Below are 27,266 nucleotides of genomic sequence, written 5' to 3' on the forward strand. Positions count from 1 at the left end.
GCATGTGCTTTTTCAGCAGATCCAAGGCCTTAGCTTCTTTTAATTGTGAGTAGTTTCCAAAGTAGTCAGCTGTGGTGGAGACGGATGGCCTCGTTCATCGCGTCCCTGTGATGCTGCTTCTTACAGAGTGAAATTGCCACTAGGAGGCTTAGAGTGTGGTTGTTTCCTGCTGTTAATTTAGACTGCCCAGGAGAGATCATGTCAAGGCTTGCTCTCTCCCAGGGTCTCACCGTCAGCCTCAGGGGTCCCAGGATTGTGCCCTTGCTCTGCAGTCCCTGGCTCTTGGGTCTGCGTGGGAAAACCGGTACTGGAACCACCAGAGTCACTACTCTTAGCTCCAGGCTCTAATGCAGCGTCTCCAGAGTGGGCCAGGAAGAAACATTTAGAACTTCTCTTGATTTATATTCTTTATCCAAAAAAAAAAAAAAAAAAAAGAAGAGAAAGAAAAAAAAATTAAATCTGATATGCAGCTTGATAGCAGAGTGTGTATAATGTATTTAATAAGCTTTGTTTGTATCTATACTTGTATTGGATTGGCCAGAAAGTTTGTTTGGGTTTCCCACATTGTGAGCATACAGAAGAACCCGAATGAACTTTTTGACCCATCCAATATGTATACATTTCAATGTCCAAAAACTTTATTATTAGAGTTTATTGGGGAGCATGATCAGATTGGAGAGCCTTGCTCTAATGTCTCTTCGGGTCAGAGCTACTTTGTTATATGTTGTAAACCCATCCCGTGTGTGTGTGTGGAGCATAGTCTTCCTCTTTCTGTGTTCATATAGGCACATACATGGTGTATATGAATATCACATCCATATAGATGTGTGTAAGTGAGGATGGGAGACAGTGGAAGCTCTTCTACTATCGAGGAGAGAAAAAGGAATTTGCAGGGAATCATTCTGAGCCACAGCGTGGTCCTAATGACCTTGGGGAAGCATTATCCTCTCTACGTCTTAAGTTTTCATTTCTGCTCAGGAGGTCTGAATGGTGCTCATTAGTAAGATGTGGGCATGTAGGGAAAGATGACGGGAACAGTGGTATGCAGTACTAAAAAGAATATTACTGTCCTTTCCTTCCATAAAAATCCCAAGCAGATGTTTCTTCTGATTAGCATCATTTTCTTTAAAGATGGGCAATCTGAAACAAAAGAACAGTGTTAAGACTTGGGACTTTATTACTAATTCCCAGTGTAAAATGTGTTGCTTGGAAGCACACTCAGATTTTTATATCAGTAATGTACTTTTATACAGAATTTGGTCAGTAGATACTGTTGTCAGAATCTTGTTGTCTGGAGACTGTATTTAATTCTACTTCACTTTTTAAAAACCCTTTTTATTACAGAAAGTTTAAAGTACATTTGAAAGTAGACAGTATATACAACCCACTCATGCCTAGCACCCAGCTCTACCAATTGTCAGCTCGTCCCCAATCTTGATTCATTTCTATTCTTTTTTTTTTTAATATTTATTTTTATTTATTTTGGCGCGACGGGTCTTAGTTGCAGCACATGGGATCTTTAGTTGCAGCATACAACCTCTTAGATGTGGCATGTGGGATCTAGCTCCCTGACCAGGAATTGAACCTGGCCCCCCTGCATTGGGAGCATGGAGTCTTAGCCACTGGACCACCAGGGAGGTCCCAATTTATCTGTATTCTGGTACACATCTCTTCTTTCCCTGAATTGTTGTGAAGCAAATCTCAGACATACGTCATTTACCTATACTTTTCCTTTAAAAAAAAAAAAAAAACAAGAAAGCAAAAAACCTTTTGTTTTGAAATAATTTTAGACTCACAAGAAGTTGCAAAAATACATAGAGGGTTCCCGTGTACCGTTGTTTTCTCCAGCTTCTCCAGATGATAATATCAACAATAAACTATTAAAACCAGGGAATTAACATTGCTACCTTATACTCCTTAAGGAAAGCATTTGGGGGCATCATATTCAGATTATCAGGTTCACGTTGGATTTAGTTTTTAATGCCATTTTATCATGAAATGAATAAAGCCGGGACTCCCTGAGGGTGAGCTGATTTGACTTGACTTGTCCTGAAGGGGTCTGAGTACCACTGTGACCGTGGTCTCTTCTTCTTCCAGTCGATCACACCAGGGTCGTCCTCCACGATGGTGATCCCAACGAGCCCGTTTCGGATTACATCAATGCGAACATTATCATGGTAAACTGCTTTCATGGTGTTTTCTGATTGTATATTGCTAGCCAGTGTTTGTATTTTAAATCCTTCCACATGGCCTGAAAGCAATTTTCGAACATTTGAAGTTGTTTTCTTCCTCAATCTCTAGCCTGAATTTGAAACCAAATGCAACAACTCAAAGCCCAAAAAGAGTTACATTGCCACACAAGGCTGCTTGCAGAACACAGTGAATGACTTCTGGAGGATGGTGTTTCAAGAGAACTCCCGAGTGATTGTCATGACAACAAAAGAAGTGGAGAGAGGAAAGGTATACTGCGTACTATAGTCTCTTGAAGTATTGGACGTGTCGGGTTGATCACATTCAGTTCAGTTCAGTTCAGTCGCTCAGTCGTGTCCCAACTCTTTGCGACCCCATGAATCACAGCATGCCAGGCCTCCCTGTCCATCACCAACTCCCGGAGTTCACTCAGACTCGTGTCCATCGAGTCAGTGATGCCATCCAGCCATCTCATCCTCTGTCGTCCCCTTCTCCTTCTGCCCCCAACCCCTCCCAGCATCAGGGTCTTTTCCAGTGACTCAACTCTTCGCATGAGGTGGCCAAAGTACTGGAGCTTCAGCTTCAGCATCATTCCCTCCAAAGAAATCCCAGGGCTGATCTCCTTCAGAATGGACTGGTTGGATCTCCTTGCAGTCCCAGGGACTCTCAAGAGTCTTCTCCAACACCACAGTTCAAAAGCATCAATTCTTCGGTGCTCAGCTTTCTTCACAGTCCAACTCTCACATCCATACATGACCACTGGAAAAACCATAGCCTTGACTAGACGGACCTTAGTCGGCAAAGTAATGTGTCCGCTTTTGAATATGCTATCTAGGTTGGTCATAACTTTTCTTCCAAGGAGTAAGTGTCTTTTAATTTCATGGCTGCAGTCACCATCTGCAGTGATTTTGGAGCCCAAAAAAATAAAGTCTGACACTGTTTCCACTGTTTCCCCATCTATTTCCCATGAAGTGATGGGACCAGATGCCATGATCTTCATTTTCTGAATGTTGAGCTTTAAGCCAACTTTTTCACTCTCCACTTTCACTTTCATCAAGAAGCTTTTTAGTTCCTCTTTACTTTCTGCCATAAGGGTGGTGTCATCTGCACATCTGAGGTTATTGGTATTTCTCCCAGCAATCTTGATTCCAGCTTGTGCTTCTTCCAGCCCAGTGTTTCTCATGATGTACTCTGCATAGAAGTTAAATAAGCAGGGTGACAATATACAGCCTTGATGTACTCCTTTTCCTATTTGGAACCAGTCTGTTGTTCCATGTCCAATTCTAACTGTTGCTTCCTGACCTGCGTATAGGTTTCTCAAGAGGCAGGTCAGGTGGTCTGGTATTCCCATCTCTTTCAGAATTTTCCATAGTTTATTGTGATAAACATACAGTCAAAGGCTTTGGCGTAGTCAATAAAGCAGAAATAGATGTTTTTCTGGAACTCTCTTGCTTTTTTGATGATCCAGCGGATGTTGGCAATTTGATTTCTGGTTCCTCTGCCTTTTCTAAAACCTACTTGAACATCAGGAAGTTCACGGTTTGCATATTGCTGAAGCCTGGCTTGGAGAATTTTGAGCACTACTTTACTAGCGTGTCAGATGAGTGCAATTGTGCAGTAGTTTGAGCATTCTTTGGCATTGCCTTTCTTTGGGATTGGAATGAAAACTGACCTTTACCAGTCCTGTGGCCACTGCTGAGTTTTCCAAATTTGCTAGCATATTGAGTGCAGCACTTTCACAGCATCATCTTTCAGGATTTGAAATAGCTCAACTGGAATTCCATCACCTCCACCAGCTTTGTTTGTAGTGATGGTCTCTAAGGCCCACTTGACTTCACATTCCAGGATGTCTGGCTCTAGGTGAGTGATCACACCATTGTGATTATCTGGGTCATGAAGATCTGTTTTGTACAGTTCTTCCATGTATTCTTGCCACCTCTTCCTAATATCTTTTGCTTCTGTTAGGTCCATACCATTTCTGTCCTTTATCGAGCCCATCTTTGCATGAAATGTTCCCTTGGTATCTCTCATTTTCTTGAAGAGATCTCTAGTCCTTCCCATTCTGTTGTTTTCCTCTATTTGTTTGCATTGATCACTGAGGAAGGCTTTCTTTTCTCTTCTTGCTATTCTTTGGAACTCTGCATTCAGATGCTTATATCTTTCCTTTTCTCCTTTGCTTTTCACTTCTCTTCTTTTCACAGCTATTTGTAAGGCCTCCCCAGACGGCCATTTTGCTTTTTTGCATTTCTTTTCCATGGGGATGGTCTTGATCCTTGTCTCCTGTACATTGTTACGAACTTCTGTCCATAGTTCATCAGGTACTCTATCTGTCAGATCTAGGCCCTTAAATCTATTTCTCACTTCCACTGTATAATCATAAGGGATTTTATTTAGGTCATACCTGAATGGTCTAGTGGTTTTCCCTACTTTCTTCAATTTCAGTCTGAATTTGACAATAAGGAGTTTATGATCTGAGCCACAGTCAGCTCCCAGTCTTGTTTTTGTTGACTGTATAGAGCTTCTCCATCTTTGGCTGCAAAGAATATAATCAGTCCGATTTCTGTGTTGACCATCTGGTGATGTCCATGTGTAGAGTCTTCTCTTGTGTTGTTGGAAGAGGGTGTTTGCTATGACCAGTGCATTTTCTTGGCAAAACTCTATTAGCCTTTGCCCTGCTTCATTCCGCATTCCAAGGCCAAATTTGCCTGTTACCCCAGGTGTTTCTTGACTTCCTACTTTGCATTCCAGTCCCTTATAATGAAAAGGACATCTTTTTTGGGTGTTAGTTCTAGAAGGTCTTGTAGGTCTTCATACAACCATTCAACTTCAGCTTCTTCAGCGTTACTGGTTGGGGCATAGACTTGGATAACTGTGATATTGAATGGTTTGCCTTGGAAACGAACAGAGATCATTCTGTCATTTTTGAGATTGCATCCAAGTACTGCATTTCAGGCTCTTTCGTTGACCATGATGGCTACTCCATTTCTTCTAAAGGATTCCTGCCCACAGTAGTAGATATAATGGTCATCTGAGTTAAATTCACCCATTCCGGTCCATTTTAGTTCGCTGACTCCTAGAATGTCGACGTTCACTCTTGCCATCTCTTGTTTGACCACTTCCAATTTGCCTTGATTCATGGACCTGACATTCCAGGTTCCTATGCAGTATTACTCTTTACAGCATCAGACCTTGGTTCTATCATGTTATGTTATGTTCTGTCATGTTATGATCATGTTAAGAACTGAATAAACATGCTAAGCTTATTCTAACTGATCGTCTGGAAAAAGGGGAGTGGAGGAAATCTGGTGTCGTTTTCTGCACTGCATGGTCTAGTGTTGTATACCTAGTTTCCTGGGCAGGGATCAAAACCCGGCTCTCCTCAGTGAAAGCGTGGAGTCTAACCACTGGACCACCAACGAGTTCCCTTATTAAGGTTTTCGTTGTTGTACTGCTAGTTGTTAACACGTCTGAATACCTTTGGGGCCAGGTCTGGTCATGGTGAAACAAAGGCTTCCTCCAGCAGCTGCCCACAGTAGCGTTAGATGTTCTTGAATTAATGGACAGGTTAAAACATTTTTATAATTTCTGCTTCAGGGGAGGATCACCTGCTCTGAGTGTAGAAAGGAAAACTGAACCCTGCCGGTTGCCTGGTTGCAGGTATAGGAGGCCGCCCATTCTCATTCTCTGGTGCAGTTGTAGGAGGCCGACTTGGGGGCTGGGAAGAGAGGGTTCTCGGGTTACTTCAGAGGGATCAGGATTGGCCCCTGTCAGAAGGGCTGCCAGAAGCTCCTGGAACAGACAGACGTTGGGACCAGTCACCCTGCCCCGCTCCTTACCTCCTTCTCCTGTCCTGCGCCTATGTTCCCATTCTCCCTCTTCACTCTGCAGCTGGAGTGGAGGGCGTGATGTGCTCTCGGTCTCCCCACAGGTCTTTCCAATAACTTGTGTTTGCCTTGGTATCCGCCCCCTGCAACCAGTGCATAGAAGAAAAACCGGCCTCTGGATTCCTGGGCTTTTAATTAAAAAGCTAAAGTATCGGTGCTCACGTTTTAGAATTTGTTTGCCAAGGTTTACATCAGAGTTTGGGAAACTGGGAGGAGGGCGCAGTCATTCGCAGATGCGTAGAGTTGGCTACAGTGTTAGGAGTTGTGATTTGTGTTCTTTTGGGTGACCAGCAACCCTCAGAACTGACTGACCAGTGAGAGCATTGCATACATTTAATAGTCAAAGTGTTCATTTGGGGATAATAAAAATTGTATCAAATCTGTCAAAGAGGTATTTGGATCTACAAAATACTGGAGGGAAAGCCAAATTCAGAATAATAAATAAAAGGCCGCAGAAAGCATGTCAAGAAAAACAGTAGTGCTATCCAGTAATTCTTCTGTTGATCTTTTCTCCTACTGTATTTTGTTTCCTTTCGATTAATTATTGACTGGGGGGGTGGTGTCTGCAGCTGTTTTCTGATTTCTTGTTTTTTTAACAGTGAATTGCTGTATCTTCCTAATGTACCAGGTAGATTTGCTGGTAGTTGTGTCTTGGGGGCTGTGGAAAGTGAGTGGTGTGGGTGACTGCTCCTGGGGAAAAAAGCAAGACACAAAAACATTCTCTGCCCAGGACGCGTCACCAGATCTCTGCAGACTCATGTCTCATTGAACAAAGTATCTTCCTCTTTGGCAGCAAGACTGATTCCCCTAGTGCCATATTTTCCAACCCGAAGCCAGCAGCTATTACAGGCTCGGCGTTCCCAGGCGCCCGGTTAAGCGAGGGTGACGTGTGCAGCAGGTATCAAGTGGATCTGGATATAGAAAAAGCAGCTGGTTCAAAACTCCATCAGCTGCCTTTCTGTGCTGGAGTTGTTCACACTCGGGTTAGATAAGGCGCGGAGGCCTCCTACACGGGCGCGGAAATGAACCAGACAGTCTGGCTCATTGGGTAGCCCGTCCACCTCCAGAGCCCCTGCCTGTCTTCCCTGCAGAGTGACTGGCAGATCTCTGAAATTCAGTGCTCAGCGGTTGCTAGATAGCACCCTGCACACCCCGTGCTCCCCTGTTCTCTGCCCTTTAGTTCTTTTTTAAAAAGATAAGTTCAAGTCCTTTCTTAAAAAATATATTTATTGATTTGGTTCTGCTGGGTCTTGGTTGCGGTATGCAGGATCTTTGGTTGAGGCATGCAAACGGTTAGTTGTGGCATGTGGGATCCAGTTCCCTGACCAGGGATCGAACCCGGGTCCCCTGCATTGGGAGCACGGAGTCTTAGCCACTGGATCGTCAGGGAAATCCCTCCTTGGTTCTTTAGAGACAAATAAACAAGCACCGACTCTCCTCAGACCCGTGACTTAGATGAACCACTCTGCTACACTGGCTTTCTCTTCCCACTTCTCCCTGGTTCTCCCTGCATCTGCTTCTTTAGTTTGAACTCTTCTTTCCTTTGCTTTGAAAATCCAACAGACACCAGGCAGGCCCTTTTCCATGTTAGTAGTCAACACTTGAATGTTGCTCTTCTGCTGGTTGAGTCTTTCATGTCAGAGTTCACAGAGATTAACTCTTTTCTTGGACTCCTTCCAGAGTAAATGTGTCAAATACTGGCCTGACGAGTATGCACTAAAAGAATACGGAGTCATGCGCGTTAGGAACGTCAAGGAAAGTGCCGCTCACGACTATACCTTAAGAGAACTTAAACTCTCGAAGGTTGGACAAGTAAGTATACTGTCGTACTTTAGACACTCTGGTAACTGCACAGGGGGTGTGCTAATCCAGGGTCGTGCGGTCACTCCTGTCTGCATACCTTCAGGCATTTGTTCACTCACTGAATAACATCCAGTTGTGGACACCCTCTGTGTGCCAGGTACCACCGAGGTACTTGTTTTGTTGTGATTGTGTTAGTCACTCAGTTGTGTCTGACTCTTTGTGACTGTAGCCCGCCAGGCTCCTCCGCCCTTGGAATTCACCAGGCAAGAATACTGGGGTGGGTTGCCATTCCCTTCTCCAGGAGAGTTTCCTGACCCAGGGATCGAACCTAGGTCTCCTGCGTTGCAGGTAGATTCTTTACCGTCTGAGCCACTTGGGAAGCTGCAAGGTACTGGACTGGTACATGGCAAACCAGATCTGCACGGTCCCTTTCCCCACAGAGCCTAGGGAGGTGGGAGGCTAAGGAGTAAATAACCAACCAAGCTTTCTAGTTGTGCTGGGGCTCTGAACGCCACAGTGTGGTGTGTTAGAGAATAAAATGGAGTAAGCAGGGAGGACCTCTTTCGGGGGGTGCCAGGCAAGCTGAGACCTGAAGGTGGAGCAGCATCTGAGGCTCGGGAGAGGGGAGTTCCAAGCAAAAGGAGCAGCAAGTGCAAAGGCCCTGAGGCCTATTTTAGTGCTCATGTTCCATGTATCAGCTTCTAATTGTACGTAGTTCAGGTTTGTCCCTGGGATGACTATGTTTGTTTGTTTGTTTTAACTTTTTATGTTATATTGAAGTATAGACGATCAGCAATGTTGTGATAGTTTCAGGTGGACAGCAAAGGGAGTCACCAATATGTGTACATCTGGGGTGACTAACTTTGCATCCAGCGTGATTTGGATTCATCATGATTTCACGGTGAGACAGGCTTACTTATTCAGGGGCCTCTTGGGACACAGAGGTGAACAAAACAGCCTTTGTCCTCAAGGAATTGCAGTCATGTAGCCACGAGAAGCCATGGTACAAGTCCCTATGCCATCGAGCAGACACCCGCTGTCACACCCACCTAAGGTGCTGGGGTTCCTCAGCAGCGGGTGGAGAGAGGGTTGGGGGAGTGCAGATCCGTGATGGAGAGAGTGCACGGAGTCATAGCTGGGCAGCCGGGGCGGGAGGAGGCAGGCGGGGGCAGAGGAGGGACTGTCCTCTGGTGAGTTTCATGAGGTGGTCTGGGGACCCGAGTGAGCCGGGAGCCTCAGCGGCTGTGGTCCAGGGTGAGATGTCGGAACTTCTGATGTGCCGTTCTGTTGCTGGCAGGGAGAGGGTGGAGGTTCAGTCGATTGCGAGACTGTGTGGGGAAGCTGGAAAAATGTCTCTGTCAAGCAGAAATTAGAGATTTAGAGGACATCAGACAAAGATTTCAGATAGATTTTTCTTCAGCTGTAGTGGTAAACTACCCGTCTTCTCGTTATCAGATGTTTCTCAGTAGCAGGTGGATTTTTCTTCAGGTTTTTTTTTTTTTTTTTTTGATAAACCATCCATCTTCTTGTTAGCAGAGATTTGGGAGTACCAGGTACAGGGAATGTTGGTGTTTGGGTTTGTGTTTTGCACTTGTGGGTGCAGGTGCTGACACGAGGCCGATCATTTCTCCAGTATTACTGGTCATGGGTTATCTGCTTTTTGTATAGCATGCTCCATTTTTTTTAAAGTGCTATCAGATGATCTCATTTAAGCCTCCTAATCGCCTGGGAAGGAGGAGTGGGACCAAGACCTCAGTGGCCATTTATATAGGAGGAGGAACAAGGATGCTCAGGGCAGCTGGGTCTCTCTCATTCCCTGTCCTTTCTGTGACCCTGGGAACCCCCTGAGTTTTAGCTCACTGGTAACCTCCAGAAAAATCCTTTTTCATGACTCAGCAAACTAAATGCACATAATTCCCGAAAAGATCTTGACTGCGGTTCAGATTCCTTGGATGTTCTGAAGGTCACAGGTGGTGGATACTGGTCTGGTTATTCTCTTTCTTTTTTTCAAAATCCCCTTTAAAAATGTTACTTAGCTTATGTAGTCTCCAGATAATGTAGGAAGAAGACACAGTGACAAATAGTGACCTAATTGGGTGAACCCAGAATACGATGCCTTTTAGTTTTTTGTAGTCTCGGTACCCTTGTTGACCTTAATTAATGTCAGTCCTCAGAAGAGCACCAGCGTGCTGAGTCTCTTCCTGTCTGCTTCTCAGTGGCTCTCTGTTTAACTGGTCTTGTTTAGTCCTCACAGTGATAATTGTGGTAGAGAGTCTTATGCCCATCCACACATGAGGGGTTTGAGGCTTAGAGATGTCCAAGGACCACAGTGAGCGTGAATGCTGGGGTTGGGGCCTGAATCCACCCACCTGATTGCAAAGCCTGTCTTACCTTCTCTGCACCAAAATGGAAGTTGAAATAATTATAATAAAAGTGCATGTTGCAGGAGAGGCGGGTCAGGTACAAAAAGACAGAGACGAGCAGATGTCTGGAGGGAATTCCCCTTTCTCAGGTGGTGGGAGGAGAGCCCCCGAGTCCCAGAGGGCTCCGCTGTCTCCCACGTGCAGCTGTGCTCGGAGGAGGGGGAACAGGGACCTCATCTGCTGCTGGCTGACGGGGCAGGCACGAATGCTGGCTGTCGTTTCCTCAAGAACAAACTGCTGTAAGAGACATCTTGTTTCTTTGGACAGAGGCAACGGGTTCCATCCTCCAGGATTGCTCAGCCAGACCCAGGAGGAGGAGAGATCTGGGGAACTTGTCGGGGGGACCTGTGAATGGAGTGTCGGGAGGCGGTGCTGGCCTGGTCCTCCTGGCTCACGGAGGATCTGGGAAAGATAGGACCTGGACGATGTCTCAACCCCTTGATTTATTTAATTCTTTTCTGGTTTTTCTTGGCTTTACTCCAGGGGAATACGGAGAGAACGGTCTGGCAATACCACTTTCGGACCTGGCCTGACCACGGTGTGCCCAGTGACCCAGGGGGCGTGCTGGACTTTCTGGAGGAGGTTCACCACAAGCAGGAGAGCATTGTGGATGCGGGGCCCGTGGTGGTTCACTGCAGGTGACTGGCCCCTCCACCTCTAGGATGTCACCTGTCCCATCATCTCTCGACGCCCAGGGTGCTTGTTTGTACTTGCCCAGCCCAAGCCACAGCTCTTTAACTGTGGGAAAAATTTAATGCCTGTTTGTGGCATTAAGGGACACTTTGACCCCAAAGTATATTTCTTCTAGATCCTGTGGGACCACCAGGTACTGGGGTGGTGGGGCAGGGGTGGTGAACACAGTCCTTATTCTTAAGGCACCTTTAGTCTGGTAATGTTTGATTGGTTTTCTCTGTTCATGCAATTATTTTAGGATTCATCTCTTTGATTGTGATCCTTTTCTTGTTTTCCATGGAAATATGGTGTATTTTTTTCCCCCTGACAACATACCTGTTTGTTTCAGAATATTTGGACCGCTCCCCGTTCAGGCTTCTAGAAGCCAGGCCCATGGCCTCTGCACCAGAGTTTGTAGGTGCCAGTTCCCAAGTTTAGGCTTCATGATTATACTGGGGAAAGTTGGTATATGTTGGGCAAGTAGATGCGTGTGAAACATTATTTATTCAGTTCTATAAAAGCTCCCTTTTATTGAGCCCTTGCTCCATACCAGCATCTGCATCAGTTGTTTTTCACCCATTACTGATATTTGATACTCACAATAGCCCATTTCACAGATGATGAAACAGAGGGTCAGAGAGGTTAAGGGATTTGCCTCAGGCACACCGTGCTGGAGAAGCTGGGCTCCAAGTGCAGGATGGACTGAGTCCAAAGCCCTGGGCTCTTTGCTAATATGTTTGCAAATATAAATAGACAATCTTATAAATACTCCCAAGAGCAGACATTGTTTCTGTTAATATTAATAGCTTGGTTTTGAGTATAAAACCCTCATGAATGACTCCATTGTCCTCGCTCTTCGTCCTTCTGCCCACAGTGCTGGAATTGGCCGGACAGGGACGTTCATTGTGATTGATATTCTTATTGACATCATCAGAGAGAAAGGTAGGTCATTTGGAGGGCAAGAAGCTATGATTCCTGTTTTCAGTTTATGCAAGGAAAGTGCTAGTGAAAATAGCCTGCAGAAGAAAATTGAACGTTAAAGTATTTTCACAAAAATCTAGGCCAGAGACTTCAACTTTCAATATGTTTGCCCAAGAACAGAAGTGATGCTGTTTGAGCTTTTGGCATAAAACACAGCCTAGGAGAGTGGTGGTCTCCGTCCATCTGCTCGCTCTTTGCTGATGGTACAGGGTGGTGTTGTAACCTGCGGGTCTCCTCACCGCCGACCCCTGACCCTATAATCTTCTAGGATCGTTGTTGTTGGTCAGAAGGCCAATGCCGTAGCCCTTGGAACAGGTTCGGTTAAAACCCGAACGTGTAAATTTGCTTTATCTCTGCTCAAAGTTGTGTTTTAAACCGCTTCACCTTGTCTCTGCAGTTTCTCCTGATGCTCCACGGTGCTTTGCTTTGTAGGTGTCGACTGTGACATCGACGTTCCCAAAACCATTCAGATGGTGCGGTCACAGAGGTCAGGGATGGTCCAGACAGAAGCACAGTACCGATTCATCTATATGGCTGTCCAGCATTATATTGAAACACTACAGCGCAGGATTGAAGAAGAGCAGGTACCAAGCCTACACGGCTGACATGTAGATTTTTGGTGCTTTTTTCTGGGCAGCTTGGCTTGGATATGCTCTCCTTCTGAGAGAGAATACAGGCTTTGCTAGATAACTGTCTTTATCTGAAAAGGATAAACAAGTTCCCAACCAGGAAGGACCTCTCTGGAAACGAATTATTCCCTACCGCACAACTCTGATTTTTCACTATGGAGTAGCTCAGGGAGGGGCAACAAGCCTGACAGATGGGTTTGGGATTTCCCCAGGTTCACCTGGTAGGCTTAGAACTCCAAGCCTCAAAGTTTCCAGCCTGTTCCAGTTTTGATCCAGGCCTTATTCATCCTGATTCCATCTCTTAAATGAATGCCTTACTCTTTATAGCACATGAGGGTTGGAACCACCAGTGTGGTCAAGTTGGAAACAGAAACATTTCCATTTTTAATAAGCCATACATAATAAACAGTGTGGCACTGGAGCCTTTCCATTGGAAGCTCTTTATAACACACAAAACTGAGTTCCTGAGGACTGAGGAGACTGCTCTTTTGGGAGCTGTCCTTAGCTCACTGCCCACCCCCAACCCCAGCCCCATCACCGTGCTGCTCACTGGATAGATGTGATGTCTAAACAGTGGTATTTGCCTTCTTTACCCTGTTTATCACCTTCTGGAAAATTCAGCTTCTCAAAAAGGGGTCCTACAACCTTACTGAAAGGCTTCTAGCCTAGCAGCGCAGTGGCCACGTTATCAAAGCGTGGTTAGCCCGAGTTAGTTAGTTCAGCAGGTTCTCAGTCCATGCACAAATACTCACTAGGTTGTTTCCTTGTACAAAAACGTCTTCAGAAACAGTGTGGATATAGAAAGGCATGGTCAAATGATTAACAAGCTCTGCTCTGGTTTTGAACTTTACCGCTTTAGATTGTTGTCTTAATGTAAGTGCTATGAACTTAGAATAGAACTTAGAAGTGTTAATCTCTCAGTCACGTCTGCCTGTTTGCAACACCATGGACTGTAGCTCACCAGGCTCCTCCGCCCATGGAATCCTCAGGGAAGAACACTGGAGCGGGTAGCCATCTCTTCTCCAGGGGATCTTCCCGACCTAAGGATCGAACCCAGGTCTTATGCATTGCAAGCAGATTCTTTACTGTCTGAGCCACCAGGAAGCCTTTAGATGGTTACTGTAGGCTATTTCATATTCACCTTCCCAAATCACGCTCCTGATTTGGGCCAGGAGTGCTTACTTAAAGCATGAAGTTGCCTCAAAAGAAGGACTTCTAATAAGTAGAATGCAGTACCACTGGTACAGATGGGAAATTACTTGGAAATATTTTGAAGACCATAAGGTCATCTTGTTCAGAACAGCTGGGGGAAAAGCTCTCTCTTTCATTCAGAAGCTTTGGTTTTTCTTCTGGTTTTGGAGAATTTAGGGACTTTACCTCCCAGCTTATCTGGCACTTCACGTCTTCCTATTACTTACCGTATATGGTCCCTCTGACCCTAAATCTGAAGTTGTAATTTGGATTTAGGAACTAGTTAAAACCAAAATACCTTTATTGCTGCCCTTTTGTTGGGGATGAGAGGTAGGGGAGGTAGAATCACTTAAATATTACAGAATGTAGACTATAGAAATTGGATGTCCCCAGGAATCCCATCCCAAGAGTACCGAATGAGTGTGTGTATTTGTCCACTCAGCCAATACTTGTCGATGCCATTATGTGTCAGCGCATTAGCTATTTGGTATATGAACCTTTGGATTTAAAAGAAAAATATGTAGGCTTAGATTGAATTTGTTTTTTAAAATTAGATTTTGTGGGGACTTCCCTGGTGATCCCAGTTGTTAAGACTCCATGCTCCCAACACAAGGGTTACAGCCTTGATTTCCTGGTCAGGGAACTAAGATCCCGCATGCCAGAGTGGGGCAAAAAATAAATTAAAAAAAAATCCACTAATAAAAAGAAATAAAGTAGATTTTGTGGTATGTTGTTGCTTTCAGTATACTGTTTGATTCAATGTAGGAACTTGCTACTTGATTTGGGACTAGAGTAAGTACTTTAATTTAGTAGGTTTCAGTGGCAGACTTAAAAATATTACACCCATCTGATTTTTAGATTAAGCAAACGAACAAAACTCATTCAGCATAATTAATTATGCTGAAATCCAGGTATTTCCAAAATTATTAATATGAAGCATTAAGGACCTTTGGGAGTAAAAGACTGTGCTACAGAGGAATAAATGGAAAAAAAGAAAATGACAGTCAGAGGTGGAGAGCAGGGTAAGGGAAGAAGAGACACCAAGGCAGCATTGGAAGGAGGAAATGCAAAACAGAGGTGGGAATCTAGGGGAAATGCAAATGAGCAAGACTGAGAAAATTTTCCAGTCTTTATATACCGATCTCACACTCTGCTCTTTACTTGGAAGTTGATTTCTTTTGTTAACTTCCATTTACAGTATTAAAAAGACATTTTTAAAAAATACGCAGAAACAGCGTAATGGAATTCCCTTAGAATGTTCTGCTGCTGGTAAGTCGCTTCAGTCGTGTCCGACTCTGTGCGACCCCATAGACGGCAGCCCACCAGGCTCCCCCGTCCCTGGGATTCTCCAGGCAAGAACACTGGAGTGGGTTGCCATTTCCTTCTCCAGTGCATGAAAGTGAAAAGTGAAAGTGAAGTCGCTCAGTCGTGTCCGACTTCACAACCCCATGGACTGCAGCCTACCAGGCTCCTCCATCCATGGGATCTTCCAGGCAAGAGTACTGGAGTGGGTTGCCATTGCCTTCTCCATAGAATGTTCAGTAAGGTGGTATCATACTATTGTACTGTTTCATTATTTTGCAGTTTGTATTTTTGTACCTAACGTGTATGAAATCTGTTTTGGTGTGCACGTATACATACGTACATTTCCTTTTGTGATATGAATACATCACATTCATTTGTTCTCTTGGTGAATGTTGTTGGAAATAGCACGTCACTGGACATCCTTATCAGCTCTTCTAGGCTTGTGTGCCTGAGCCTCTGAAGAAGAAAATGTTTAAAGTTGTAGTACATACGTGCCTTTTCATCATTACCAGATACTAACTAGTGTTAGCACTATCCATTCTGACGAATTGTGCATCAAAGTGATGGCATAGTTTACCCTCCTACCAGCAGTGAACGAAAGTCACTGCTGTATGTCAATATTTGATATGGATACCCTTTGTAATATTTGCTGTGTCTTGAATAATCCTGAAATGAAAGCAGCATTGTATAATGATGAGAACTTTATGGATTAGATTTTTGGAATTGGTGAATTTAGGAGGAAAGAGTGATAAATCATCTAACCAGGAGTCCTACCGAATGCAGTTCATTCTGTATCTGAGATGAGATTGCATTCTACTGATTTTATTTGCCTTTTTCCCTCCAGAGTTTATCATTAGGCTGAAAATAAAGTATTAAATGTGCTAGGGTTTTTCTGGTGTAAGGGTGGGATGGGGATGATGTGATAAAATGTATGATCCTGATAAGATGCTGACATCTTTTGTACCCGTGGGCCATTTCTACTTGGAGTGCATTTATTTCTGGAACTCTTTTCCCACCCGTTTACTTGAAAATCATTAAATGTGTTGCAAGTGAACTATGAAATGATTAGATGCTAATGTGGCAAAGAAAGTGTGAATTCTCTCTTAGCCCAGAAGCAGGTACATTTCATTTAATACGGTAAGTTGCTAATGCATGATTCTCTCTGCTTTTGAGTTGTATGGTTCAAAAGTCCCTTTCACCCATAGGATGAATTTACATGGAGGAGGTGAATTCCCTGGCATTTGGCCAGCATACCAGTATTCAGGGTTCAACTTATCTATATGTCCAGCTCTGTCTTTCTCTCTCCTTTTTACTTCCCTTTTTAACTTCTTCATTCCTTCAGAAAAGTCATAGGACTTCATGTATGCAACCTTTGCTTTTCAGAAAAGCAAGAGGAAAGGACACGAATACACAAATATTAAGTATTCCCTGACGGACCAGGCAAGTGGGGATCAGAGTCCCCTGCCGCCTTGTACCCCAACACCGTCCTGTGCAGAGTAAGTAGAAATGAAGGAAATTCTTCTTACCTGAACATAGTCCTTTAGAAAAGCTTAAAAAATGACGCATGTTTGCAGCACATGCTTTCCCTTGGTGCACATTATTGTTGCCTGACTAGTTTGTGAGTGTGGCTAGCTAAGCTAAACTGTAATTCACCTAAACTAAAGGCTGCTTGCTACACTGGGTAGGAACCTAGGGGATTATAAATATATCAAGTGCTGTTTCTCCAAGAAGAATTTTATTTTTATTTCAGTGGGGTGGGGGATTGTTGCAGAGGTAGGTAACACCCCTTTTGATGAGTCAGGATTCTTTGCTACATAAAATAATGGTCTAATGGTCCCCGGTGGCTCAGTGCTACAGTGCAGGAGACCCAGGTTTGATCCCTGGGTCGAGAAGATCCTGTGGTGAAGGGAATGGGAGCTGACTCCAGTATTCTTGCCTGAAGAATCCCATGGACAGAGGAGCCTGGCAGGCTATAGTCCGTCGGGTCACAAAGAGCTGGACTTGACTGAGCAACTAAGTACACAGTGGTGCACACAGCCGTGGTCTAATTTTCCATAGTCAGCAGAAATCCACCGCGGTTATTTAAACCAGGGGTTAACGAACTGTAGCACCCAGGCCAAATCTGGGCCACAGCTTGTTTTTGTACAGCTCATGGATGGCTTTTAAAGGGTTATTAAAAAAAACCACACGCACAAAGAATAATACATGACAGAGACCGCATATGGCCCACAGAGACTACATAATTTTCGGTCTGGTTCTGTACAGAAAAACTTTGCCAACTCCTTTTTAAAACTAAAACATGTGATAGGAAAATATTTGTTAAATCAATGATGTAATAGTAATTATAAGTTATGATTTTTCTGTATATCCTGAAGTCACTCTCTGGTATAACATTTACTTTTTATTTTCCCCTGCGAGTCTTATGTCTGTTTGCTTCTGATGTGGATTTTTAAACCCCTGCTGGCTTTAATACTCTGTATAAACGTTTTGGATAACATACATGAGGTTCGTATTTACATTTGCTTTCTATTTAGCATTGAGATGAAATGATGCAGCAAAAGTACGCTTTTCGCCAAGCTCCCTCTTCCTTCTGGCTGCTTTGTTCTTTCCCAGTAGGCCAATGGGCAAAGTTGATACTTTGAATTGTGATCTGCAGTGGAACCAGCACGTCAGGGCCCCGATTTCTTGCCAGGAAGCTTTCCCCACGTGTTGGCTCAACAGAATTAGCTCTGATGACTCCCCTGTTACCAGTGGCCTCCTTGTGAGCGACAGGTTCTCTGCCTTTGCCATCATCCCCCTCATAAGGTGCAGACCCAGGAGACCCCAGCCCCTGCTGCTTGTTTCAGCTTGTTCCTCTCCGGCCAGCCTGCTGCTGCTGATTTCCTCGTCTTCCTGGACTCTTCTGGTCACCAGGGGCCTAAACCACCAATCAGCTTCACGTTCGCTTTCACGTGACTGGATAGGGACTGAATGGATCTAGAGTCACTGCCTGACCATTCGTACATTTTGCCTTCATAGAGCTCTGGCCATCAGATCCCTCTCCTCGCAGTGAATACCATTTTTTTCTCTGTGCACGCTCCCCAGCTTCCTTCACGGTCTAACCCAGGACCTTGTTATACAGGCCTCCCTTACTCCAACCTCCTGGGAAACAACTCTCCGTGTGCCAAACCCTTGAGAGCACAGGGACTCAAGGCTCTTGACAGTGATTTTGATATGTGTTTCTGTCTCAAATCCCCTCCTAGAATGTCAGCTCCTGGGGACAACAGCTATATCTGTGCCATACTCAGTCGCAGAGAATGAAGTAGATGGGTTATTACTATCACATAAGGTTAAGCAGTATGTCTGTGTTTTTGTTAGTGTCTTCTTCTTTCTCTTCTTTTCAGAATGAGAGAAGACAATGCTAGAGTCTATGAAAACGTGGGCCTGATGCAGCAGCAGAAAAGCTTCAGATGAGAAGACCCACCAAGACGTCAAGCACAGAAACAGGTATTTCAGTGCAAGTGGTCTCAGGTTCATTGTTCATATCAATTCAGTTCAGTCGCTCAGGTCGTGTCCAACTCTTTGTGACCCCATGGACTACAGCATGCCAGGCTTCTCTGTCCATCACCAATTCCCAGAGCTTACTCAAACTCATGTCCATCAAGTCGGTGATGCCATCCAGCCATCTCATCCTCTTACCGTCCCCTTCTCCTTCTGCCTTCAATCTTTCCCAGCATCAGGGTCTGGTGAATTTGTGGCATTTCGGAGCTGGCGTATAATCTGTGACTGTTATAATAAAACAAACCTCCTTCTTTTTAGAAATCAGCCTTCTTTTTCTTTTGCCTGTATTTCTTTTTCCAAGCTGGATTCATTTAAATATTGAAATCAAATGCAAAATTAATTCTGTTAAGGGCAGGGTTAGCACTTAACTGAGAAATGGTTAAAACTGGTGATGAAGAGCATATATCATCATTCCTGCAATTTTTAGTAAAGTAGATTAACCCAGGCTATGCTGGGAGAGGATCTCTAGGGATTTGGAAGTATGGGGACACGGTCCTGGATGATTGGAGTCAGGATGCCTGAGTTTTCACCTTAGTGGGCCTCTGATTGCCTGCCTGTGTGACACAGGGCACTGAACCTCCTGGGCCTCTCTGACTGGCTCGACTCCACACCTTCCAGCTCTGATGCTAGGAATTATCTCCCTTGTACATCTCCTGCCTGTCAATCATCTTTTTAGAGAGTGACCCAAGTGCGTGTATGGATGTAACCCAAGAGAATTTAGAAGCTCACGGTTTTTAGTATTTCATGTTGAAGTTCTCATTTCTAATGAGTAGTATATTTAAAAGCTTTAACTCTGCTTTAAAATGGTTTACTGCCTTGCCAGACTTTTCAATGTATGCTCCTTAAAAATTCTAATTTCTTTCTTTGCTAGATGTGAACTTTCACCCTCTCCCTGAAAAGATCAAGAACAGATGCAAGAAAGGTTACATGAAGAATGAACTTGAATTTGGAAAACTTGCACTGTGGTTGGCTACCTTTTGATAAGCAAAATTTGAAACCATTTAAAGACCACTGTATTTTAACTTGATGATACCTGATTTCTAGTTACTCATGTCCTCAGATAAGAAATCATCTCTATGATGTAGACAGTGTTATATTTTATGGAATTTTATTTTAAATTGAGGAAGCAGTTAAATTGTGTTGTATATTTTACAGATGATGGTGACTCAAATTCTAGTTATTGGCATTTTTTTTTAATAACCTCAACAGATTGAGTTTCCTCTCCCCTCTTTGTGGGGGATGCTAGGGCACTTGTAAGAGGAAAAATGATTTGGGAAAATTAAGTAACAACATCCTATAGAAGAGTGAACAGTTTTATTTATCATCACTTATCCAGTAGTGGATAATTCATTTTGATGGCCTCTTATTTTGGCTCAAGAATAATTAAGCCAGTGCCCCAGACTGTCTACCTTTGCATTGACATTAAAAAATCACGGAGGGGAAAGATCATGGGAACTTAGGATAAAAGGCATGCTTTCTTCTTAGCAGTTGACCAGTTACCATTCAGCCTGTTGACTGAAAACGTTGTGGTGGGAAAACATTTGCCATCTTTTCTTTTCATTTGAGTAATTGTCTTGTGTTTGGGGAAAAAAATTGCATCTTCAGATAACCAGTTTTTGGTTATCATTTGTTGCTGACAAACCACCTCAAAACTGAGTGGCTTAAAACAAGAGCTTGCTTTTCCTCACCTTCTTCAAACTGGGCTGGGCTCAGCTGGGTGATTCCTCTCCTTTTCTTGCTGGTGTCACTCATGTGGTGGGCAGGATGGCTTGGCTTCTCTGTCTGCGTGTGGTCCTCAGGTCTCTCATTCACCAGCAGGGTAGCTGGACCACATTCATGGGAGCTCTGAGGCCCCAAGGGTATAAAGTAGTAGTGGCCACACGCACGGAAGACTTCAACCCAGAACGGTCACCGCATCATTTCTACTGCCCCGTGTTGGTTAAAGCCAGGCCCAGGCCCCGTTTGGGAAGAGGGGCCTGCATGAGGGCATGAACTGGAGGTAAGTTTCCTTGGAGGCCCCCAGCGTAACAGTCAGGACCAGTGCCATGGAAAAACAGCTAAAAAGAAAAAAAGTAGCAAAAGTAGGAGCCGCTAGTGACCTTGGAAAGCTGAAGCTGGTTATGATAACTGGTGTAAGTTGGGAGTCGGGCAGAAACAGGGCCTTCAGCAAGCTTCTTGAACCACTTCTGCTGGCTCTTAGCATATTTTCTGAACCATCACTTTGGGCACCTGACCTCTTAAGGATGGATGTGTTTGTGAGGGCAGAGCATTTGAAAGCAGAACCAGCTCACTGCCCCAGCCCCTACAGAGAGAGGTGTATGGAGTGCACTCCTCTCACATATCCCACACCCATGCTTGCCGTTGGCTGAGTGAGGAGGAGCAGTTCTCCTGAGGCCACTAATCTGACTGATTTAGCAGTAGCTCATTTTTGTTTTAACTGAGCAGTAAGATTTGCTAACGTCCTACCTGAAGTGCCTTCTCCAAAGACATCCCTCTTTGCCCTGTGTGTTGAATCATCATTCAATGAGTGTATTTCAATTAAAGCGTCATTGGTGGACATGGTAAAGATAATAAAATGCCGTGGCAACTTTGCTGTTAAGTCATGGGCTCCTTCATCGAATTCTTCTTGCTTTGTCTCCTGAAAAGGAAGGACTAGATCCAGCCCTGGTAGTAGTTCCTTCCTGAGGGCTTTACCTCCTTTAAAATCCTGAGGAGATTTGTTTGAGGAGAGCCTGGCTGCCATTTTCAGAAGACAAAAATGTACATTGGAAAAAAAGAGTATGTTGATTTCCCCCCTACCCCACCTCCCATCCCGCCTAGCCTTTGAACTTCAGCACTGAAGCACTGCCTTCAGTGCTTCAGAACACAGGTCTGATCTGAAGGTAATTACCTTGTAAGAGGAATGTAAATGACTACTGTCTTCTTGTCAAACCTGTAAGGAAAGAGATTCCAGTTAAGTATTTGCAACAAGGATCTTGCGTCCTATTATTTTTTATTACATTGTCATATTGAACGGTTCTCATTTTTGCGGTAAATTTTTGACTGTGGACTTTGGGGGCAAGGTCTTTCACCAGCAAACAAGGGTTTGATTGTACAGTATATCTGCTGCAGTAACGTCTCTGCCTGTAGCTTAAGATCAGTTGGTTTTGCACTTGGAAACCACCTGATCTTGGCCAGCTTTGTAAAGGGACATTGATTTCATTTAGATTTCCCTCCATAAAGTCAGCAAACTATCATGTGCTATAAACTGATGCCAAGACAAGGTTGTAATAGTCCCTAGGGTGCTGAGGTTTGCCATGTGTTTGGTAAAGGTGATTGTAGGTTCTTGGGTAACGTTACATGGGATGGATTCAGGTGGAGGGACTGTGAAGATGGGTGGGGGCAGGGGCGGGGGCTCAAGGTGCAGGTAAGAAAAAATACAGTGGAAATGGAAGTTCCAAAGAGGTGGTTTCTGAGGAAGTCAGAGGGCCCCGGGGCCAGAGCAGTCAGTAATAGTTGAATCAGGTTACTGGGAAGTAGGTGTGATAGCTACACGTCTACAGTCTGCTTCCAGGTTGCTGGTAGACATTAAATTTGCACAATATCCCGTAGCTGGCTAAGTATTTTAAAATTATAAGCATAAGATTTTATATTTGGGGTGAAGAAATTACCTGGCACGTGGTATTGGGGTTTTTTAAAAAGAAGCCAAATTTCAGAGTCTTAATAACTTTTTTAAAAAGGAAAAAAAAAAGCAAAAAGACACCTTGTATTCAGTGTGTGGCCCTCCTGAAAATTCTGGTCATCTCTCCCTTTGAAATCAGTGACTCAGTGACTTTTTAAATGTGGCTAAACAGGGATGAGAACGTACATGTATGATTTTCTTGGTGTGTGTGCGTCCTTTACAAAGCCCAGTTGCTTTGGAACACCCAAGAAAGTCATCAACATTATTTTTAGGTGTTATTAAGGGGTTGTTAAGGGTTTGCTGGGGTTTTTAAGAACTAATACAATGTCCTGGGTTCTTTCTAGTGCAGAGGAATGTGGAAGAAGGTATGCAGTTGTGAAGTGCTTTGTTGTAGCTTATTAATCCGCAAGGGAGGCTTAGGTTGTAGACATAAGTACAAACCCAGTGCAGTTTTTGTTTTCTGTATGTTGTTGGGGGAATAAAGTTTTATATGGCAAGCACATGGCCTCCCTGATTTCAATATGCCTTGGTTAGGATCTGTATTAGCCCTTAATTTCTTTAAAATCTTTTTTCCTCTTCCTCTCGAAAAGTAAGTTCCAAAATATAGTTTATTGTATCTTCCATCCCTAAAAAGTTTATTCCTTTTTCATTACGGGCAGTTCACGCAAGGCAAAAATATTAAACAGTTGGTTTTAGTGTGTTGTATAACTTTACTGTATATCAAACTAATTTTTACAAGTTTTCATCCTAAACCTCAAATCATGTAATTAATAATTTGCCTGTTTATTTATGACCTAATTGTGATTCTTTTATTAATAAAAGCTAATGGAAAAGGATCCTTTATTAAGTTGATGACTAGACCTACAGTTAATTTTCCTGCAGTATATGAAGTATTGTACCAGAGTATTAAAAGATATGTAATATTTTATTGATAAATCTATCCTTTAAAAGGAAGACGTTTTAGGATGTCATCATTTTGATGTGAATCATGTAAATGTTGATAATATGCACTGTTTATTATACATTTAGTGTTTCAAGAGATGCAGTTAATTGCCTTTTTGCCCACGTATATTACATAGTCTATTTGCAATTGTTTTTAAAAAATGACATTAAGAGAATAGTTTATGTAGAGGAACGTTAGTGGCTGTTAATTGTCTCCCCACCTATATTTATGGGTGTTAGTTTTAACTGCTTTGCTAGTTGCAAAGCTGCATTATCAGAGTAAAAGTGTATTTGTAAACTGTATGGGAACTAAAAATTAGGAATAAAACCATTTTCTTATATTACAGTATTTGTCATTTACTTCATCAAAAATGTCCAGAAACAACATTGCAAAGCAACTATACTCCAAAAAAAAAAAAAAAAAAAAAAACGTCCAGGAAAAACTGGGTTTATATGTCCCTGAACCTCTATACTGGCCAGATGCTGACATTTAGCAACTCTTACCTAGAAGGGAACTTGGAATACAGAATGAATGAATCAGTTCCTCAAGCACTTACTCAGTACCAACTTATTGAGCAGCTCTGGGAGACACAAAGGCAATTTTATTCGAAAGAACTTATGAGTAAGTAGCAAATAAAAAATATGTCTGTGTAATATACACAGAAAACATATAGAACTGGATGTAAATAGTGTTGAGTGGGGCCCTGAAGTGAAGATACGATAAAGGAGGCTTGCAGGAGCAGTAAATCAGCGTGGCGCAGGACGTCAGTCTCCCCTTAGGAGTAGCTTAGGTCTCATACCTCATACCAACAGGGCCGTTTGCTGCTTCTGACATCGCTACCCAGAAAGAAATCCTTTTTTATAAATAACAAAACAGGTATTCCTTCTGTATTATAAATCCAAGGAATGATCTGTATTATTTACTTACTTACACTTTTGTAAAATACTGTTGCCTTCCTCTTGGTCTCAGCCGAGTTGTCTGTATTTAGATGCAGGTGGTTTGGTCATGTATCCATTCAGGAAATACAGAGCCCCTGCGAAATGCCGAGTGCTACGTCTGTCTGTGTTAAGTCACTGGGACTGAGCAGTGAGCAGAATAGATGTGGGGGCCATCGTCACAGTGGTGGTGCTCCAACATGGGAGCTAGGCCTGGTACAGTCAGAAGGTAGTTAACTGGGGATTCCCTGGTGGGCCAGTGCTCTCAGTGCTAAGGGCCCGGGTTCGATCCCTGGTCCTGATCCTGGTCAAGGAACTAAAATCCCACAAGGGACTTCTCTGGGAGTCCAGTGGTTAAGACTTCACCTTCCAATGCAAGGGGCTTGAGTTCGACCCCTGGTCAGGGAATTAGGGTCCCACGGGCTGTGGGGTGCAGTCAAAAAAAAAAATCCCACAAGCCACATGGTGCAGCAAAAAGGAAAGCAGTTAGCTGTACTTGGGATAAGCACTACTGAAGATGCAGGACAGTAAGATAAGCAGGAAAAATGGGAATTAGTGAATTGCAAATGGTATGGGAGTTGTGAAAAGGAACTGAGGGTATCTATCAAGGGAATTTTCTTGAGAGGGGAACCTCTGCTGGGTTTTCATAGCATGGTACTTTGGTGTGTAGCGACTGAACAACAACAACTTTGGTGTGTACCCTCTGGGGTTTCAGAAAAGGTATACACTGCTGGCCTAGAAACTCTCTTTCCCCTTCAACCTGCCTGAGATCCTGAGTTGTACATTAGATATTAGTTGCTCGTTCGTGCCTGACTGTTTGCAACCCCTTGGATTGTAGCCTGCCAGGCTCCTCTGTCCATAGAATTTTCCAGGCAAGAATACTGGAGTGGGTTGCCATTTCCTTCTCCAGGGGATCCTCCCAACCCAGGGATCGAACCCAGGTCTCCTGCATTGCAGGTGGATTCTTTACCGTCTAAGCCACCAAGGAATTTCTGTACATTAGACGGCAATGGCAATATCTTTTACTTGTCATGAAAGAACTTTCTAGTTCTATAGGTCTTATACATAAGAAGAGTCCCTAAGAGAATGTGTAGATTAAAGGGCAAAGCAGGAATCCCCATAACCAATTAATTGTGAATGGAGCGCTAAGGGTTTATTTAGCTTGTTGTCGTGTTAGTTACTCAGTTGTGTCCGACTGTTTTCAACCCGATGGGCTGGGCTGTAGCCTGTCAAGCTTGATCATCTTGTAAATGAAAAGCTTTTGAAGAAAGCACCTAGTTATTGGATCATGTGCATGCTTTTGTATCCACCCATTTGCTTTGACTGATTCTTCACCAGCTGAGCTATCAGGGAAGCCCATACAAGAAGCAGTTGAAAAAAAAAAGGGGGATGGTGACCTGAAGTAAATGGTTTTATTGCAGGTGCTGTTTTTTTCCCCCTAGGAACTAAGTGAGCTTCCAAACACTGAATTTGAGCCAAGAAGAGTGATTTGCTGTTTTATCAATAGCCACAGTTACTAGTGAGCTGATAGTCTTGTCATTTGAGGTTAGATGATTTAAATCTCCAAATAGCATCCTGATATAAAACACAGCTACTCAAAGAAGAGTTGATAAGAAAGAATCTTATAAACATTTTTATGGACAAAAGAATTCATATGTTACTCAGACTTGTCTCTACCTGATGAGACCGTAGAGTGTTTTGGGTACAAACTCTCTTCCATTCAGCAAAAATTAAATCCTTGCTAGAGACTAGACACGGGAATAGATGGATAAAAGTCCTTGTTTTGACATGTTTGGTGTAGTCAAGGAAACAGATCTATATACAGGTAGTAATTTGATGGGAGTAGACAATAAGAGTATTAACTGAATGGTTACATAGAGGAGTAAATTATAGGGGAGTTGGAATTCAATGTTGGGGGTCCCTTAAGCTTATTCTTGGCCATTGGGGAGCCTCTCTGTGTTTGTGTGCGTATATACAGAGAAAGAGGGGAAGTGTGTGTGTGTGTGTGTGTGTGTGTGTGTGTAGAGAAATAGGCAAACTGTCCTTTCATTTTCTTGTGGGTTCAGTTAAGGTCAGTTTCTTTGCTTCTCTTTCTAGAAATGAACATGCAAGGCAAATAGCTATTTCCCTTCTTCTCTTTCAACTCTTCTCTATTCATCTTTGAATAAAGGAGAATAATTCTGTTTGTCATGATCTGCACCAATGGCAGTTCTAGGACTCTTCTGGACACATTTTGCAGCAAAACATAGTACATATTTTATCAGTGTCTTTATCCTCTATCCATGCAGCTGTTCACCACATTTTTAACCATCCTGTTCTTGGTGAAGTATAAAGTCACTATTTGGATAATCTAGGCTAGTTTTGTTAGGACTTCCTAGTATAATTTAGAGTATAACTATGGTTTGGAATGAGCCATTTCATTCTGAATGTAATCACTGTTGAGACCACATTTTTCAAGGGAAAAATCAAGTTCATGTCCTAAGGCGAAGGATTTTTTTTTCCTACATTGTAAATGTTTTCATATAAGTTCACAGAGTTACATTGCAATTTAGTTTTACAATTAATAAATGTTCCTTTATTTATTAATTCAGGACTACCCTAGAGAATGTATATAATCTAGGCCTCTGAGTTTTAACAGCTTGGCAGAATGTGTTTTCCAAGTGCTGGTGTTTTCTTTTTTTTTGGCTCTGCGGCTTCTGGGATCTAGTTCCCCAACCAGAGATCCAACGTGGGCCCTTGGCAGTGAAAGCTCAGAATCCGAGCCACTGGTTGTCATTCAGTCACTCATTTGTGTCTAACTCTTTGTGACCCCGTGGACTGCAGCACACCAGGCTTCCCCGTCCTTCACTGTTTCCTGGCGTTTGCTCAAACTCATGTCCATTGGTCCATTGAGTTGATGATGCCATCAACCATCTGGTCACCAGGGAATTCCCAAGTAATTGTTTTTGAATGTGATCTCATGATTCATGAGTTCTTTTGTGTTTGTCTTTAGTTTGTTTAAAAATTTTTTTTTAAATTGTGAAATGTGAGTAACACAAAATTGAACGTTTATACCACTTTTAAGTGTATGGTATGAGGAATTCACATTATTGTGCAACATTAACCACGA

At 43.3% G+C, this 27,266-nt stretch overlaps 1 protein-coding gene across 3 annotated transcripts in view; it reads left to right on the forward strand.

Moving 5' to 3' along the window:
* The window catches only part of PTPN11 (protein tyrosine phosphatase, non-receptor type 11), a 67,788-nt gene extending 44,221 nt beyond the window's left edge, over nucleotides 1-23,567 (forward strand). For 2 of the 3 annotated variants that reach the window (XM_018061155.1, XM_018061156.1), the window contains exons 8-16: nucleotides 2,098-2,177; nucleotides 2,302-2,460; nucleotides 7,755-7,886; nucleotides 10,772-10,938; nucleotides 11,847-11,914; nucleotides 12,386-12,537; nucleotides 16,462-16,574; nucleotides 18,462-18,564; nucleotides 19,490-23,567. In XM_018061155.1, coding sequence (XP_017916644.1) covers nucleotides 2,098-2,177; nucleotides 2,302-2,460; nucleotides 7,755-7,886; nucleotides 10,772-10,938; nucleotides 11,847-11,914; nucleotides 12,386-12,537; nucleotides 16,462-16,574; nucleotides 18,462-18,531 — 941 coding nt within the window. In that variant the 3' untranslated portion in view covers nucleotides 18,532-18,564; nucleotides 19,490-23,567. The remainder of the gene's footprint in view (nucleotides 1-2,097; nucleotides 2,178-2,301; nucleotides 2,461-7,754; nucleotides 7,887-10,771; nucleotides 10,939-11,846; nucleotides 11,915-12,385; nucleotides 12,538-16,461; nucleotides 16,575-18,461; nucleotides 18,565-19,489) is intronic. The other variant, XM_018061157.1, reaches the window with a different exon arrangement.

Source organism: Capra hircus, chromosome 17, assembly GCF_001704415.2.
Source record: "Capra hircus breed San Clemente chromosome 17, ASM170441v1, whole genome shotgun sequence".
In the NCBI taxonomy this organism is placed as follows: Eukaryota; Metazoa; Chordata; class Mammalia; order Artiodactyla; family Bovidae; genus Capra; species Capra hircus.